The following is a 16,611-nucleotide window of genomic DNA, read 5'->3' on the forward strand; positions in this document are numbered from 1 at the left end:
TCCCCCACCTACTTCTCTCAGCTTTCACACACATTTCCTCAAAGATCTACATTATTACAATATGTAGATGATTTACTGGTCTATTATAACTCTCAACTGGCATGCCTAACTGATAGTATTCTGTTGTTACAACATTTGGCTGTAGGAGGACACAAGGCCTCCAAAGAAAAATTGAAAGCTAGCTCAACCTTTTGTTAAATACTCAGGACATATTATTTCAGCAAAAGGGGTCAATATAGACCCCAAAGAAAAGAAACTTGGCTCATCCTGTCCTTACTACCAAGAAACTGTTGAAAGGATTTATGAGACTCTGCAGCTATCACAGAAATTTGATACCTAATTTTTCTTTGCTTACTCAACCTCTTCACCATTATCTCAAGGATTCGAACCCTGACCCCTTCTATCTTTTCAAAGATGGCGAAAAGGTGATCATTCAACTAAAAGAAGCATTAACTAACACTCCTGCTCTAGGTTTTCCTAACTATAACTTAGACTTTTCACCTTTTATCCATAAGACTTCTGGGAATGTTCTGGGAGCCCACACTCAAAAACGCAAGGGTCAAAAAAGGCCTATTGGTTATTATAATATTCGATTAGACTACATTGCTAAGGGCTAACCCCCTTGCCTTAGAGCAGTTGCTGAAATTGATAGGCTGGTTGAGACCATAGCAGGTAAACTTTTAGGAAATTTTCTTGATGTTTATGTTCCTCATGTGGTGTCAGCCATTCTAAATTCAACATTAACTCAACACTTCTTGGCAAACAGGCTGGCTTCTTACAAACTTCTCCTTTTGGCAGCTTCAGATATTTGGTAACATACTGTGACCTCTCCACATCCAGCTACTTTGTTACCACCACCTAATGAAGATGACTATACTCCCCATTATTATATAAATCTTACTGAACAGCTTTTGTCTCCTAGACAAGATTTACAAGAAAGCCCATTATCAAATCCTGATTTAGTTTTATTTGTTGATGAGTCATATTTAAAACCCAAACCTACCAGCTCTTAGTTTACCAGGGACGATATGCCGTGACCACCTGCACTGAGATCCTCAAAAGTGAAGTGACAGCCTTCCTGAAGCCACTTCAGCTCAACAAACTGAACTGATTGCAATCATGTAGGTTTGCAAATCGGCTTCTGAATGGTCAGTAAATGTTTTTATGGACTGGTGGTACGTTTTTCATTAGTCATTATTTTGGTATATTATGAAAACAAAGGTGGCTCCTAACTCCTTCTGGGACACAAAATTAAAAATGACACCCTAGTAGCAGACCTCTTAGAAGCTCTTTTGCTCCCCTCTGAGATTGCTGTAATTAAAATTCAGGCCCATCAACTGAAAGGGGTTCCACAAACAGAGGAAATTAAAGGAAACGATCTGGCTGATAGATTAGCTAAACAGATCACTTCCTAATCACCCTTTCAAGGCATCACCCTCATTCATGACCATGATGATTCCACTCACATTCATGATGAAAACTGGGAAGAGATAATAATGGTAGGACAGTTATGCCACTTGTAAAAATGGCACCTGTAAAATGTTGCCCACCAAAATGACCCAAAAGAAATTTCACAGTCACTGTTTAAACACCAACATTTAACTCCCACAGAAGAAATTAGAGAATGGGAGTAGGCTGGCTGTCATCTGGATCCAACCACTGGGTTGTGGATCAGGCCTAATAATAAACCCATTTTACCAGAATGCTTGCATGTCCCTATGGTTCATGATAATATAGGAATAATGGCAGATGAACTAATCAGGGATCTAGAAACTTATTGGTGGGGAGATTTTTCCACTGCTATTGACCATGTGAAACCCTGGTGGCATAGTGGTTAAGTGCTACAGCTGCTAACCAGGAGGTCGGCAGTTCAAATCCACCAGGCGCACATTAGAAACTCTATGGGGCAGTTCTACTCTGTTCTATAGGGTCACTATGAGCTAGAATCAACTAGACGGCAGTGGGATTGACCATGTACTTTTTTTTATAGTTTTGAGGATTGCACTTCTGATAGTTCTTCCCACAAACTCGTAACAGTTATGTACTGACCCTCACATTAGGACACTGTTTTAGGCGATGAACAACTTTTCAATATGCTTGTAGAAAAATCCTCTAGGCCTGGGGGAGTTGCTTTAAAGGATTTATTTGAACATCAAAAATCATCGCCACATGGTGAGACTGAAAAATGGAAAAAACATGGTGGTTCCCAAAGTTCCATCTCTGGGTTATGGATAGGTCCCAACTTGTTGTTGTGTGATGTCAAGTCAATTCCAACTCATAGTGACCCTATAGTTCTCCCCAAATCCCTACAAACCTCTATACTGAAGGCATTGCATATGAACACCCATTTGGGAAGAGATAAGATGATATAAATTTTAAAGAAATATCAGTGGGGGGCAGTTTTATGAGGCTGCTGAACAAGTGGCTTTCCAATGGACAATTTTCTCCCAATTTAATTCCGGCAACCTTATAAAGCTCGGCCTGGGAGATTTTCCCTGCCTTCAGCACCAATGCTTGAATGGTAGATTGATTTTATCCAACCCCCCCACACACCCCCCGATTGGTTACAAGTTTGTACTAGTAATGATTTGCAGATTTCCTCACTGGGTAGAAGCTTTCCTTTGTCGTCAAGTTAACTGTTGCCTTTGTAGCTAAGAAATTTCTCAAAAATATCATACCCACTTGATTAGCCCCAAGAGTCCTTTGTAGTGAGAGATGTACTTATTTTACTGGATAAATAATTAAGGAGATATGTAAAACTTTGCCTATTTTTCAAAGACTTCATTGTCCCTACTACCCTCAATCTTCTGGTCTAGTTGAAAGAACTAGTGGTGTCATGGTTATCTAGTGCTGCTATGACAGAAATACCACAAGTGGATGGCTTTAACAAAGAAAAGTTTATTCTCTCACAGCCCAGTAGGCTAGAAGTCTGAATTCAGTGCACTGGCTCCAGGGGAAGGCTTTCTGCCTGTGTCAGTTCTGGAGGAAGGTCCTTGTCATCAGTCTTTCCTTGGTCTGGGAGCATCTCAGCGCAGGAACCTTAGGTCCAAAGTATGCACTCTGTTCCCAGCACTGCTCTCTTGATAGTATGTGGTCCCCCCATCTCTCTGCTCACTTCTCTCTTTTATATCTCAAAGAGATTGGCTTAAGACACTATCTAATCTTACATAGCTTATCAATATAACTGCCACTAATCCAGCTCATTTCATCATAGTGATAGGATTTACAACACATAGGGAAATTACATAAAATGGTGGACCATCACATAATACTGAGACTCATGGCCCAGCTAAGTAGACAGATATTTTGCAGGGACACGATCCAATCTATGACAAATGGTATAATAAAAACCCACTTAGCCTAACTTTCTAAATCTTTAAAATTTCCCTGGACTAAAGTGTTACTACTGGTTCTTCTAAATGTAAGAACTATTCCATTTGGGCTTCACGAATTGACATCTCATGAAATTATCACTGGATGGCCAATGGCCCTACTCTATTGTACAACCTGCCCTAAATCAAATCTGATTCAGTCTGACCCATTTCAATGTTGTAAAACTTTAATCCACTATTCTAAAGAATACGTTACACAAGTTAAAGAAGCTTTTGACAGTTAAAAACAAGAAGTAGCTACATTGCCCAATATTCAACCTGGAGATTATGTTTACTGGAAAAGACATCAATTAAAAGATCCTTTCAAACATGAACAGAAGGGACCTTACCTGGTCCTTCTCACTAATCCTTGTACCGCTAAATTACAGGTAATAAAGAACTGGAACCATCTCTCCCAGTTGAAGAAGGCTGTGGCTCCTGTCTGGACTGTCCAACCAGCTGAGGGACTCAAACTGAAATTCAACTGCCCCGGTGGCCACCAGCAAACAACTGTGCCAGGTAGACAACTGAACCCAACATCACAGAAAAAGATTCTTACAAGTTATTACAAAGTTAGGACTTCGGGGACTTGGTTTCATGATTTTTGGAATCTGTCATGGATTGAACTGTGTTCCCTAAAAATATGTGTCAACTTGGTTAGGCCATGATTCCCAGTATTGTGTGGTTGTCCTCCATTTTGTGATTGTAATTTTCCTATGTGTTGTAAATTCTAATCTCTCCCTGTCTTTAATGGGACAATATTAGATTACGTTAAAGAGGGTTAGGGTGGGATCGTAACATCCTTACTAAGGCCACATCCCTGATTCAATATAAAGTGAGTTTCCCTGGGGTGTGGTCTGCACTGCCTTTTATCTTACAAGAGATAAAAGGAAAGGTAAGTGAGCAGAGATTTGGGGACCTCATACCACCAAGAAAGCAGCACTGAGAGCAGGGGTTCCTGTGTGGAGAAGTTCCTAGTCCAGAGGTGACAGAGAGAGAAAGCCTTACCCTGGAGGTGATGCCCTGATTTTGGTCTTCTAGCCTACTAGACTGTGAGAAAATAAATTTCTCTTTGTTAAAGCTATCCACTTGTGGTATTTCTGTTATAGCAGCACTAGATAACCAAGACAGAACCCTTTTCCCTTTCCATGTATCACATACATGTAAAATCATTTCATGGTTGTTCTAATGAACCTCCATGCCAGCTTTTAAAAATGTTGCACTCTACCAGACACTCATAACCTTTAAAATAGCTTTGTTTTACAAATTAGGGTTCTTTGATTGGTAACACTTTACAACTTAGGTTTCTCATTCATGCATATAGTTAATATTTTAATTATTTTCTTATTCATTGTCAACCTTACCTTAGAATTTGATCTTGTCTCATCTGATACACTAGTATTACCCATCTTTAAGTATAATCTCATACCTGTTAAATCCAGTGCAATTGCCAAGTAAGCCATTTGAGTCAGGCTGTGGCATCCCTTTAACTCTTCCATCTATCCTTAAGTGCCTTGCTTTTATCTTCCCCATGTGTGTACCCACCCTAGTGTTACCTATGGCAATAGATGACCTATCCCCTTTGTTAGTAATGACAGACATTATGCCACCTTAGTAGATTTCTGCAGTTACAAGGACCCAGAATCCCCGGGGTGACCCCTGCCTTAAAGCTAAATTGGAATTATGTGGATTGCCAATTTTCAACAGCTCTCTTATGGAGAAATGGCTTGAAGAGGCCTACCAGACTATTCCTTTTCCCAGTAATCAGACAGGAGCTGGAGTAATTTGTTTCTCTTATGTATACATGTTCCTATGTGGAGGATCAAACTATTTAGAAGAAAGTTTTAACAATATACCTTTCACTTGGGCCTCAGTGTGTTTAGATGGATGGAGTATATACTGCCAATGCACTTTAGGAACCCTCCAAGTCTCATTAACTCTTCATCTTAAAATGATAGTCTTCATTGGACTTTTCCTATCTAACAACTTAAAAATTGTTAGATAGGAAAAGAATAAAAAGAGAAAGCACTGACACCCTAGCTAAGAAACATGTTTGGGGTTATACCTTCCTTCGTGCCTTAATACCAGCCTATGGAACTGTTGACCTAGAACATGCCATTTGTAACTAACCTGGCCCCATGGAAAAGACTGCTGGTGATATTGCTGATGCCAAGTTAGCTCAAGAGAAATCTTTATCTCCCTAGCTAAGGTGATGCTAGATAATAGGATTTCTTTCAATTTCCTTTTAGCCCAGCAAGGAAGAGTCTGCGCTTTAGCTGACACACCTTCTTGAACCTGGATAAATACTTCAGGTGAGGTAGAACAGGTCATCTAGTAAATTCATCAAAGAAACACTTGGCTCCATATACTCCCAAGGTCAGACTCCCCATTCCTTGATATGGTTCGCTCTATCCTAATTACTGGTTTGCTTACATTCATTCCAGTTGTTGTTATTTCAGGAATAATTAAATGTTGCATGAAATGCTTTACCAACATTGTAACTCAGAAAACCAATTTAATGCCTATGAAAAGAAAACTATGCATTGAAACTGCTCGTATTTCAGATGGACTCAAACTCACTCCTTGAGCAGGCCTTCTTCAGAAGCCAGGTTATTCCTCTGATGTGGCCTTGCCCTACACCAACCCTCATGTAAGGAAACCACAGAAGCAGGAGATTAAAGCTATGGTGTAGTGAAGACATCAGATGACACCCAGCTACTTCGTTATATTCATAGCTTGATAAATAAGTTTAAAGGCTTAAAGGGGTCTTAAAGGCTTGATAAAAAAGCAGCCCTGCAAAATCATTTCATTCTTGAAGTCCGTGCAGAAGAAAGCCTTTTTTCAGAATAGTGGCCAATATCCTTGATCAAATGGAGGGACTTTGTGGAAGAATTTAGAAACAAGGTGCTTGGTAAATCTGAAACACCTAGTTTGAGGTTTGGGCCCAACTTCATTTTGCTTGTTCTGCTTTTTTACTTTTCAACAGTTAATCTTTGTATAAACTTAATCATGCAGCTAAGGAAAATTTTTTTTCTGTGATTAAGCCCAAAGGAATGTCAGCAGAATGCCCCCTGGGGGTCACTGCTCCAATAGTTATCAAATCCTTTGTGTAACATGTCTTCAGAAAATGATGTTGCCTTAAGCCAGTTATTTTAACAATCTGATAGAAAAAACCTATTCTGTAATCACCTATGCTCTAACTTGCTCCCACTTAACACTTCAAAGGACTTCAAGCTGAAACTGACCTGATCTTCACTCCCCTCTAAGCAGATGACCAACCATTACATTTCAAAGGAGTTCAAGCTTAAGCTGATCTGGTCTACAATCAATCATTAACCTCCTCCCTGTTGGCACAAACCTCTACACGTATACACTGTAGCCAATCCCCTTGACCCACATATGCTCTATAAATGAATCCTAGCAAAATTGTTGTTTCATGATGTCCAGTCTCCCACTTCCCTAGTTGCTTAGTAGCCAATCAGAATATTGTAACCTAAACTCCTAGTTTAGCCCTATAACTACCTCGGCAGGATTGCTCCTCCCCAGGCGTACTGATATCACTTGGTGAGGTTTAATGTGTCCCCCCCCCCCCCATTCGAGTGGACTTTCTTTCAATAAATCTCTTTATTTTTACTTAGCAGAGTACAGGTCATTACTCTACATGGAGCAATTTGTATAAAAATTGTTAAATGAGAACCTAATTTGCTGTGTAAACTTTCACTTAAAACAATAAAATATTTTTAAAAAGAAAGAAAAATGCAATCAATGTCACTAAGTTGTAAGTGTGGAAGTTGTTGTACTGGGAGATGTTTTGGTGAGTATGTTTTCACCACAATCAAAAAAAGAGAGAAAATAATGCATAAATGTATAAATTAATGAGAAATAAAGAATGCAAATGAAAGTTGTGAAAAGAAATTCTCCATATAGAAATACAAAATGGTCAAAAACCCAGGAAACTATATCCAGCCACAGTAAAATGTAAATTAGAAAAACAGTGAGGTGCCATTCCTTCCTCACTAGTTTGGGACAAAGTATCAGCAGGGATCAGTCCCTGAAGAAGGACATCATGCTTAGTAAAGTAGAGGGCCTTCAAAAAAGAGGAAGACCCTCAAGGAGATGGATTGACACAGTGGATGCAACAATGTGCTCAAGCATAACAATTGTGAGGACAGCACAGAACCAGGCAGTGTCTCCTTCTGTTGTACATAGTGTCATTATAAATCAGAACCAACTCAGTGGCAGCTAACAACAATAACAACAGTTTAGCACACTGGAAGTGTGAAAATATGAAGTGTTGGCTAGTGCCTTAATTATCTAGTGCTGCTATAACAGAAATACCACAAGTGGATGGCTTTAACAAACAAATTTATTCTCTCACAGTCTAGAGGCTAGAAGTCCGAATTCAGGGTACCAGCTTGAGGGGAAGGCTTTCTCTCTCTGTTGGCTCTGGAGGAAGGTCCTTGTCATCGATCTTAACCTAGGTCTAGGAGCCTATCAGCACAGGGATCCCAGGTCCAAAGGATGCGTTCTGTTCCTGACTATACTTTCTTGGTGGTAAAAGGTCCCCATGTCTCTCTACTGGCTTTCCTCTTTTATATCTCAAAAGAGATTAATTTAAGACACGACCTAATCTTGTAGATTAAACTTGTAGATTAAAAAAAAATTAACACAACCACCACTAATCCTGCCTCGTTAACACGGTGGAGGTAGGATTTACAACACGTAGGAAAATCACATCAGATGACAAAATGGTGGACAATCACACAACACTGGGAATCTTGGCCTAGACAATTGACACACTTTTTTTGGAAACACAATTCAATCCATAACAGCTTGGATGTGGGGAAGAGGGAATACATAAAATGCTGATTAAACTATAATTTTTTTACAGCAATTTGTAGACCAATTTAACAGCATTTAGGAAATTTAAAGCACATCGACTTGATGGCAATGGGTTTGGTTTTTTATACTTATAACTCAACATTTTTGAAACCTATTATTTTTTTTTATATACTTACAGAAACTCTGGTACGAGTACTCAAAGATGTTCATTGGCGCATTATTTGTAATAATGAAATACTGGAAGAAACCAAAATGATCATTAACAGCAGAATGGATGCAAAAATGTTGTATATCTATACTCTGAAATAGGGTTTCAAGGTAACAATGAACGTCAAAGATATAATATAGAGAAACTAAAAAAAAACAAAATATCAAGTTAAAAAAAGCAACCTGCAGAAAAATAACTAAAATGCAATACAATTATGTTAAAAGTAAAGCTCAGTCAAGTTAGATTATGAGTGTCATGGATTGAATTTTGTCCCCCCAAAATATTTTTCAACTTGGCTAGGTCACGATTCCCAGTATTGTATGATTGTCTACCATTTTGTCTTCTGATGCGATTTTCCTATGTGTTGTAAATCCTATCACTATGATGTAATGAGATGGATTAATGATGGATTAAAAAAAATGATGGATTAGTGGTGGTTAAATTGATGAGATCTACACCATTAGATAGTGTATTAAGACAATCTCTTTTTTATTGTGCTTTAAGTGAAAGTTCACAATTCAAGTCAGTTTCTCATACAAAAACTTATACACATATTGTTATGTGACCCTAGTTGCTCTCCCTACAATGTAACAACACACTCCTTCTCTCCACCCTGAATTTCCCGTGTCCATTCAGCCAGCTCCTGTCCCCTTCTGCCTTCTCATCTTGCCTCCAGACAGGAGCTGCCCACATAGTCTCATGTGTGTACTTAAGCTAAGAAGCACTCTCTTCACCAGTATCATTTTATGTCTTGCAATCCAGTCTAATCTTTGTCTGAAGAGTTATCTTCGAGATTGGTTGTAGTTTGGGGCTAACAGAGAGTCTGGGGACAATGACCTCTGGGGTCCCTCCAGTCTCAGGTGGACCACTAAGTCTGGTCTGTCTTTTGACGAGAATTTGAGGTCTGCATCCCACAGTTCTCTGGATCCATCAGGGATTCTCTGTTGTGTTCCCTGTCAGGGCATTGATCAGTTGTAGCCGGGCACCGTCTAGTTCTTCTGGTCTCAGGCTGATGGTGTCTCTGGTTTATGCGGCCCCTTCTGTCTATCGGGCTCATATTTACCTTGCGCCTTTGGTGTTCTTCATTTTCCTTTGCTCCAGGTGGGTGGAGACCAATTGATGCATCTTAGATGGCGACTTGCTAGCTTTTAAGACCACAGATGCCACTCACCAAAGTGGGAAGCAGAATATTTTCTTAATAAATCTTGTTATGCCAATTGACCTAGATGTCCCCGTTTAGGTCACCAGACCCCCATCCCTGCTACTCTGTCCCTTGAAGTGTTTGGTTGTATTCAGGAAACCTCTTAGCTTTTGGATTAGTCCAGTTGTGCTGACTTATCTTGTATTGCGTGTTGTCTTTCCCTTCACCTAAAATAATTCTTGTCTACTACCTAGTGAATATCTGTCTCCCACCCTCCCTCCCCACCCTTGGAACCATCAAATAATGTTTTCTTCTGTGTTTAAATCTTTTCTTGAGTTCTTATAATAGTGTTCTCACACAATATTTGTCCTTCTGCTACTGACTAATTTCACTCAGCATAATGCCTTCCAGATTCCTCCAGGTTTTGAGATATTTCGTGGATTCATGGTTGTTCTTTATCGTTGTGTAGTATTCCATTGTGTAAATATACCATAATTTGTTTATCCATTCATCCATTGATGGGCACCTTGGTTGCTTCCAACTTTTTGCTATTGTAAACAGTGCTGCAATGAACATGGGTGTGCATATATCTGTTCGTGCGAAGGCTCCTATTTCTCTAGGATATATTTCAAAGAGTGGGATTGCTGGATCCTATAGTAGTTCTATTTCCAGCTTTCCAAGAAAGCGCCAAATCAATTTCCAAAGTGTTATACCACTTTCCATTCCCACCGCAGTGTATAAGTGTTCCAGTCTTTCTACAACCTCCCCAACATTTATTATTTAAGCCAATCTCTTTTGAGATATAAAAGGGATAAACAAGCAGAAAGACATGGGAATTTCATATCACCAAGAAAGCAGTCCCGGGAGCAGAGCGCGTCCTTTGCAGCTGAAATTCCTGCGTTGGGATGCTCCCAGACCAAGGGAAGATTGATGACAAGGATCTCCTCAAGGGCTGAGACAGCCTTCCTCTGGAGCTAACGCCCTGAATTTGGACTTGTAGCCTGCTAAACTGTGAGAGAATAAATTTCTCTTTGTTAAAGCCACCCACTTGTGGTATTTCTGTTATAGCAGCACTAGGTGGCTAAGACAATGAGATATCTCAGAGTTCTATTCACAAACTTGTTGGTAATGTAATCATTAAGAGGAATGAAAACTTTAAAAAAAAAACCTTAAGTTTGAATTATTTAGTTAGAAAAAATATTACTAGATAAGGTTGTTTAACAATACAGGATTGTTTAGTGCAGTTCAATGGATCGTTTTTATATGGCCTTTCTTGCCATGGTCTTGTAACTGCCACCCAAGTGATTGAGTAAGGTTATGAAAATATGGTAATTGTGAGCCCAAAAAGGAGATTGGTCAGTTTTGCCAACCTGCTGGGCTTAAAATTTGCCATCCCAGAGGTGGGAAAAGAAGATCTCACCATTACCAAGACAGAAGATCCAGGAGTGGAGCTTGTCCTTTGGACCTAGGATACCTGGACTGAGAAGCTCCCGGAACCAGGAGACAAAGAGGGAGAGCTGTAACACCAAGCCAGACAGAAGCTGTGGAAGAGAAACAGTGCCAACACAGGCAGGAAACCAGCAGAAGATGCCCTGGGAGGCTTCCTGGCCCACAGAGCAAGAAAGCTGAGTGCCCTTCGGCAGAAGGTTTGCTGATAGAGTAGGGTGCTTCCAGGCACTTGGTGCAGTTAGGTTTGCCAGCCCACAGAGCTACAGCTGATTGCTTTTGGGGCTGAGGCTTACCAAGTGAGGTGCCTTGGGGCACTAATCGGCAGGGGTAAAAAAGCTTTGTAAAACTTGCCAGAGCAGGGCAGAGGCCAGGCTGAGCGGCGAGGGCCAGAGAGAGACCTTCCTGTGGGCACTGCTGAGAAGAGGCTGTCCTGATCAAAGGACTGTATCCTGAGCATTTCTGAACCAGAATAGTAAACTGTTACTTCTCTAATAAACTCCATAATCATGAATATTGTCTGTGATTTCTGTGTTGCCATTGCAAGGAATTATCAAATTCAGCAGAAATGTAGAGTGTGCCAAGGGAAGGACAGACGGTCTCAAGAGTTGATAAAAACAGGCTGTTGATCTTGATTATCCTACTTTGTGATGTTAGAGGTCATTTTTACAGTTGGTAAGAGCCCTGGTTGCACAGTGGTTAAGGGTTTGGGCGCTGACCAAAAAGTTCGGCAGTTTCGAATCCACCAGCTGTTCCTTGTAAATCCTATGGGGCAGTTCTACTCTTTCCTGTAGGGTCACTTTGAATCTGAGTTGACTCAACGGCAACGGGTCTGTTTTTGCTTTTTTGTTGCTGTAGTTGTTACTTTTTGGTTTAATCTCACAAAGCTGTAAGGCTATCATATTCTTATCAGTTTATCATTTGTACAGTAGTCTACACCTAGGGCAAAATGACCCAGAGCCATCCCCATAAAAGTCAGGTGTGGGACATTGAAGAGAATTTTTTTTCCCTCCAGTATGGTGTAATTTTCCTTCATAATGTAAATTGGAAAAACTAAATAAACATGTGACGTAAAACTGCCTGTCGAGTACTTGTAAATACATACAAAAATCTAGATTGTTAGGATACACAACAAAAGAATGACAAGTATTAGCTTTAGAGAGGGGGACAGGAACAGAGACTAAAATAGAATTACATTATATTGGTAATATTTGATTTCTACATTTGAAAGCACGAATGAAAATGAATCTGTTAACTATTAATGTAAAGTATATCACGCTTCTAATATTGCTATATACACTCTGTATTCCTTAATATCTCAACTGAAAATGATATTACAAAGAATTTCTAACAACCGCACTTGCAAAATGATTCCAGCTTTGTAAGAGCTTAGAAAAAAGGCAAAGGAAATTATCTTCCCCTCCCAGGACTTGCTGTGAGCCCTGGGAAATGAGAGGTGGGATTACAGTTGATTATTTTCTTCTTCATGTCAATTTTCTGAATTTTACGCAGTGTCCGCATGGTGGACAAAAAAGAAAAAAAAAGCTCAAGTACTAAAGTCCTAAAATAACCAGTCAGGAAAAATTAGATAAAGATTGGGTCAAGATGGCAGAGTAAGCACCGGCGCATTTCTCTTCGCCCTACCCCAATTCCCCTTAAATGACAGAAAAGGCAGATTTATATGTGTAAAGAATAACTCTATAAGGGCACGATAAAAAAAAAAAAAAGGAAAGGGTGAATTCCTGGAAGATGAAAAGCAGACGGGACAGCGGTGCTGAGAGAGCGGAGGTGGGGGAGGGGGGAGAGCGGAGGTGGGGGAGGGGTGGAGAGCCTCAGGCCCTACGCTGGGGGAGGGGTGGAAGGCGGTGGGGGAGGGGCGGTGGTGGACCGGGCCGCTTACTGTTTGGGGAAGGGGCGGGGCCGGGAGCCCCAGAGAGCCGCCTGGCCCAGAGCTCTGGTAGGGGTTGGGGCTGTGGGGGCACTCGGTGTTTGGCAGGAAGGGGAGGCCTCTCTCCTGGCAGGAAGCTGCGCTACGGAAAGGGGGAGGAGACTGCGGCGGGGCAGCGGCGGGTAGGATCCCCTGTGGCAGAGGGGAGCCGCCGCGGGCAGCCAAGCAGAGGACGTGCGAGTCGAGAGCTTCCCTCCTAGACGTGATCCTTGCCTGCGGATCCTCCCCTCCCAAGCAAGTCTTGCTAGCATCCGACTTGTGGCCATTGAATCACAGCTGAGACGGCGGTGAGTTGTCCGATTTGGGCACGTGAGGCCCGCTATTGGGGGTCGGTGGGGAGGGGGGCGCTGGAGCAGGGAACCGGTGGATGGGGGCTGGTGGGGCCAGGCGCGAAAATGTGGTGGGCGCCAGGATGGGAGATGAGGAAGTCTGGGAAGGTTGATTTGGGAGTCGGAGGGCGGGGTTGACGGAAAGCACCACAGTGGTGTACAGGGGTGGCCAGAAAGGGAAATAACTCTGGTGGGAGCCCAGGAGGAAAATGGGAATGGCCGCGAAAGAGACATGAGAGAGTGGTGAGCTCCAACGAGAGTCACAGGGATAGGCAGACAAGAGGGATGAAGAGCTGAGGGTGAGGGGCAGATGTCACGGAGGTACATGCCTGGAACTGGAGAGATGAGGTGGTGAATAAGAAATTGTGAATGTGTTGCTGGGGAAGCTAGGATGGCTACAGGAAGGCAGGCAGCATGCAAAGGAGTTTCCTCCCTCTTGCGGGGACCTTAACCACCATGACCACCACAGCCACCTCATCTCAACCCCTCCCTTGCAGGGGGGAGGAGCCTCAAGCAGGCATCCAGGAGTGCCTTGATAGCCAGTTTTGCTGCTAGACACTTAGGAATAACATGGGTGGAAGTGTACCTGGTACACAAAGACTTAATTATACAAATATAAAACATACCTTGAGACACACATTGAACATTTCTCCCTAGCCTTTCTCCTCTCCTGCAGGTATGAAGACCCTCCACAAAAAGGCAGCTACAGGGCAGCATGCCAGGGCAACTGTAGGTCACCACACAGGATCTGCAAATATGAGGAAGAAAAAGACCTTCCAGAAGAAGCAGAGGGGCCGACCTTCCTCCCAACCCCGCAGGAACATCGTGGGCTGCAGAATTTCACATGGATGGAAGGAAGGGGATGAGCCCATCACCCAGTGGAAAGGAACCGTTCTGGATCAGGTGCCTATAAATCCCTCTCTTTATCTGGTGAAATATGATGGAATTGACTGTGTCTATGGACTGGAACTTCACAGAGACGAAAGGATTTTAAAACTTAAAATCCTTCCTGATAAGGTGCCATTTTCTCGAGTCAGAGATGTGCAACTTGCAAACACCATAATTGGCAAAGCAGTGGAACATATGTTTGAGGGTGAGCATGGTTCTAAGGATGAATGGAGGGGGATGGTTTTAGCCCAAGCTCCTATCATGAAAGCCTGGTTTTATATTACCTATGAGAAAGATCCTGTCTTGTACATGTACCAGCTTTTAGACGATTATAAAGAAGGTGATCTCCGTATCATGCCAGAGTCCAATGAGTCTCCTCCAGCAGAGAGGGAGCCAGAAGGAGTTGTAGATGGCCTGATAGGTAAACATGTGGAATATACCAAAGAAGATGGCTCCAAAAGGACAGGCAAGGTCATTCATCAAGTTAAAGCCAAACCCTCTGTGTATTTCATCAAGTTTGATGATGACTTTCATATCTATGTCTATGATTTGGTGAAAAAGTCCTAACTGTTAAGGTAAAATTTGCCACGTTTGTGGAAACATGTATAATTTGTAGACATGCAAAAAATGTTGCCTTTTAGTGTAGTGAAAGCTTGAGGGTCCCTGTTAATTTTACATCTTTGCCAGCATAACTTGTTTTGTTCTTAAAAATACAAATTTATGTGGACATGACATGCCTTGTGTAAGGAATTTGTCTTCTTGAAAAGGTTGGGTGTGTTTGGTGGAGGGGCATGAAAGGAAGGAACGCCAGTACATTCAGGCTGTGAATAAAGTTAAGCTAGTTTCATAATCAGTCATCTAAAAATGGAATAGGACTTAGATATCCTGGTCTAGAGAGGGAGAGGGAAAGGAACTAGAGATGGGCTGTCAGGGAGAGAGAGGAAGAGATGATTGCTTAGGAAGAGGTGGAGAGAGGCCAGAAATGAAGAGGCTTCCTGGAGAAAGGGAAGACCTAGTGAGGGGGAAATATCCAGCTGGGAAGGGGGTGAAGAATGGCAGAGGGAGAGTGAGATCTTGGGACTATGAGGAAAACAGAAAATGAGTACAGAGGGTCACAAAAAAGTGTGGAAGTGTTCAGAACAAGGAAGAGAGAGACCAAGTTGGCAGGTAGTTTCTTAGATTGGGAGAGTCTAAAGAATGCACAAAGGAGGGTCATTGCATGGATGGGAGGCCACAATGGGAGGGACACTGAGGGAGAAGGAATGCTAGGAAGAAAGACTGACAGAAGAAGTGAGAACACAGGAGAAGGGGTTTGGGGAGGATGGTTTATGGGGTATAAAGTATGGGAAGTTCCAGGAAGAAGTTTGAATTCCAGCAGCATCCACAACGCCCTTCCTGGCTCTGCACAAAGACAGGGACAGTTGACAAAGAAGCCAGCTGGATTGGAGGTTCCCTAGAAGGGCATTTTGAAAAGGATGGGTCACACAAGTTAAGCAGGAGCAAAGTTCATACCTAAAGGCTTTTGTTGCTGGGAGTCCATGACACGGCCTCTTCCTGCAACTTGCCTCCAGCCGAGCAGAACCCCAGCCCTCAGCCTAAACACACTACCATGGTGCTATAACTGCTGGGCTATGGGCTGCCTCCTTATGTTTCCCAGACAACCCTGGTGCAGGAAATACTGGTCCTGAAGGTCTTGGTTCATTTTCCCATGACTGGATAAGCAATACTTGTGGGGAATGGGACTGTGGGAGATGTGCCACTTTGCATTTAGAAAGTATTTTATCCAGAAAAACCTGAATCCAAGTACAATATCCCCCTCACTGTTCTGCTGGACATTCCTTGCCTCTCGAGAGAGGAGGGACATCAGAGAACTGAGCCTGATATCTTTCCCAGGCATGGGGAGTACTCTGAAAGTCCATCCTTCTCTCAGCAGCTGCCTGAAAACACAGGTAGTTCCACCCAGTGCTCCACCAGTGGGAAATTCCTGCCCCCAGAAGCACGATGTTGGCTAGACCCTGCACAAAGCCAGTGGCTGCTGGCCCCCTTGAAGTCACCCACTGGCCAGTCTTACCCAACCCAAGAACATGGGGAACTATGATGGAAGTTCGTACAGCTTGTTTTTGCTAAACGAGATAGATGCCTTGTGACAGTTGGACTGGGAGTTTTGACCGTGACTCCTTCTGGGGTATATAGTACCACATTGAGGGTGGTTGTTGGTGGGGAAAGGGGGCAGCAACCCCAATAAAGTCCCTCAGAAAAAAGGTGTCCCAACGAATGGGTCTGCATCCTTCTCTTCCTCGTCTCCTTATTCTTGTGCAGTTATTCTCCCGAAGACCTTTGTCTGGGCTCCCCACTCATCACTAAACTGTACCCCTGCCTCTAAGAAAGTGCTGGCAAGTCCCCACTGCCCAGGCTTCCCTAACTCCATAGTGGGAGGA

The 16,611-nt window shown here is 42.4% G+C and overlaps 1 protein-coding gene across 2 annotated transcripts; it reads left to right on the plus strand.

Annotated features, from left to right (window-relative positions):
* The first annotated feature begins 12,968 nt into the window (after window positions 1-12,968).
* On the plus strand, window positions 12,969-14,993 carry LOC126069397 (spindlin-2). 2 transcript variants are annotated; one of them, XM_049872742.1, is made up of 2 exons: window positions 12,969-13,243; window positions 13,962-14,993. In XM_049872742.1, exon 2 carries the CDS (start codon window positions 13,964-13,966, stop codon window positions 14,738-14,740), a length of 777 nt encoding a protein of 258 aa, XP_049728699.1. In that variant the 5' UTR covers window positions 12,969-13,243; window positions 13,962-13,963; the 3' UTR covers window positions 14,741-14,993. The 2 variants fall into 2 exon arrangements, with proteins under 2 accessions (XP_049728699.1, XP_049728698.1); XM_049872741.1 differs by having other exon boundaries at window positions 12,971-13,243; window positions 13,943-14,992.
* The last annotated feature ends 1,618 nt before the right edge of the window (window positions 14,994-16,611 follow it).

Source organism: Elephas maximus, chromosome X (genome assembly GCF_024166365.1).
Source record: "Elephas maximus indicus isolate mEleMax1 chromosome X, mEleMax1 primary haplotype, whole genome shotgun sequence".
In the NCBI taxonomy this organism is placed as follows: Eukaryota; Metazoa; Chordata; class Mammalia; order Proboscidea; family Elephantidae; genus Elephas; species Elephas maximus.

What these genes read in the sequence shown, in the direction of transcription:
- LOC126069397 (XM_049872742.1), top strand. Translation starts at nt 13,964, where the DNA reads ATGAAGACCCTCCACAAAAAGGCAGCTACAGGGCAGCATGCCAGGGCA.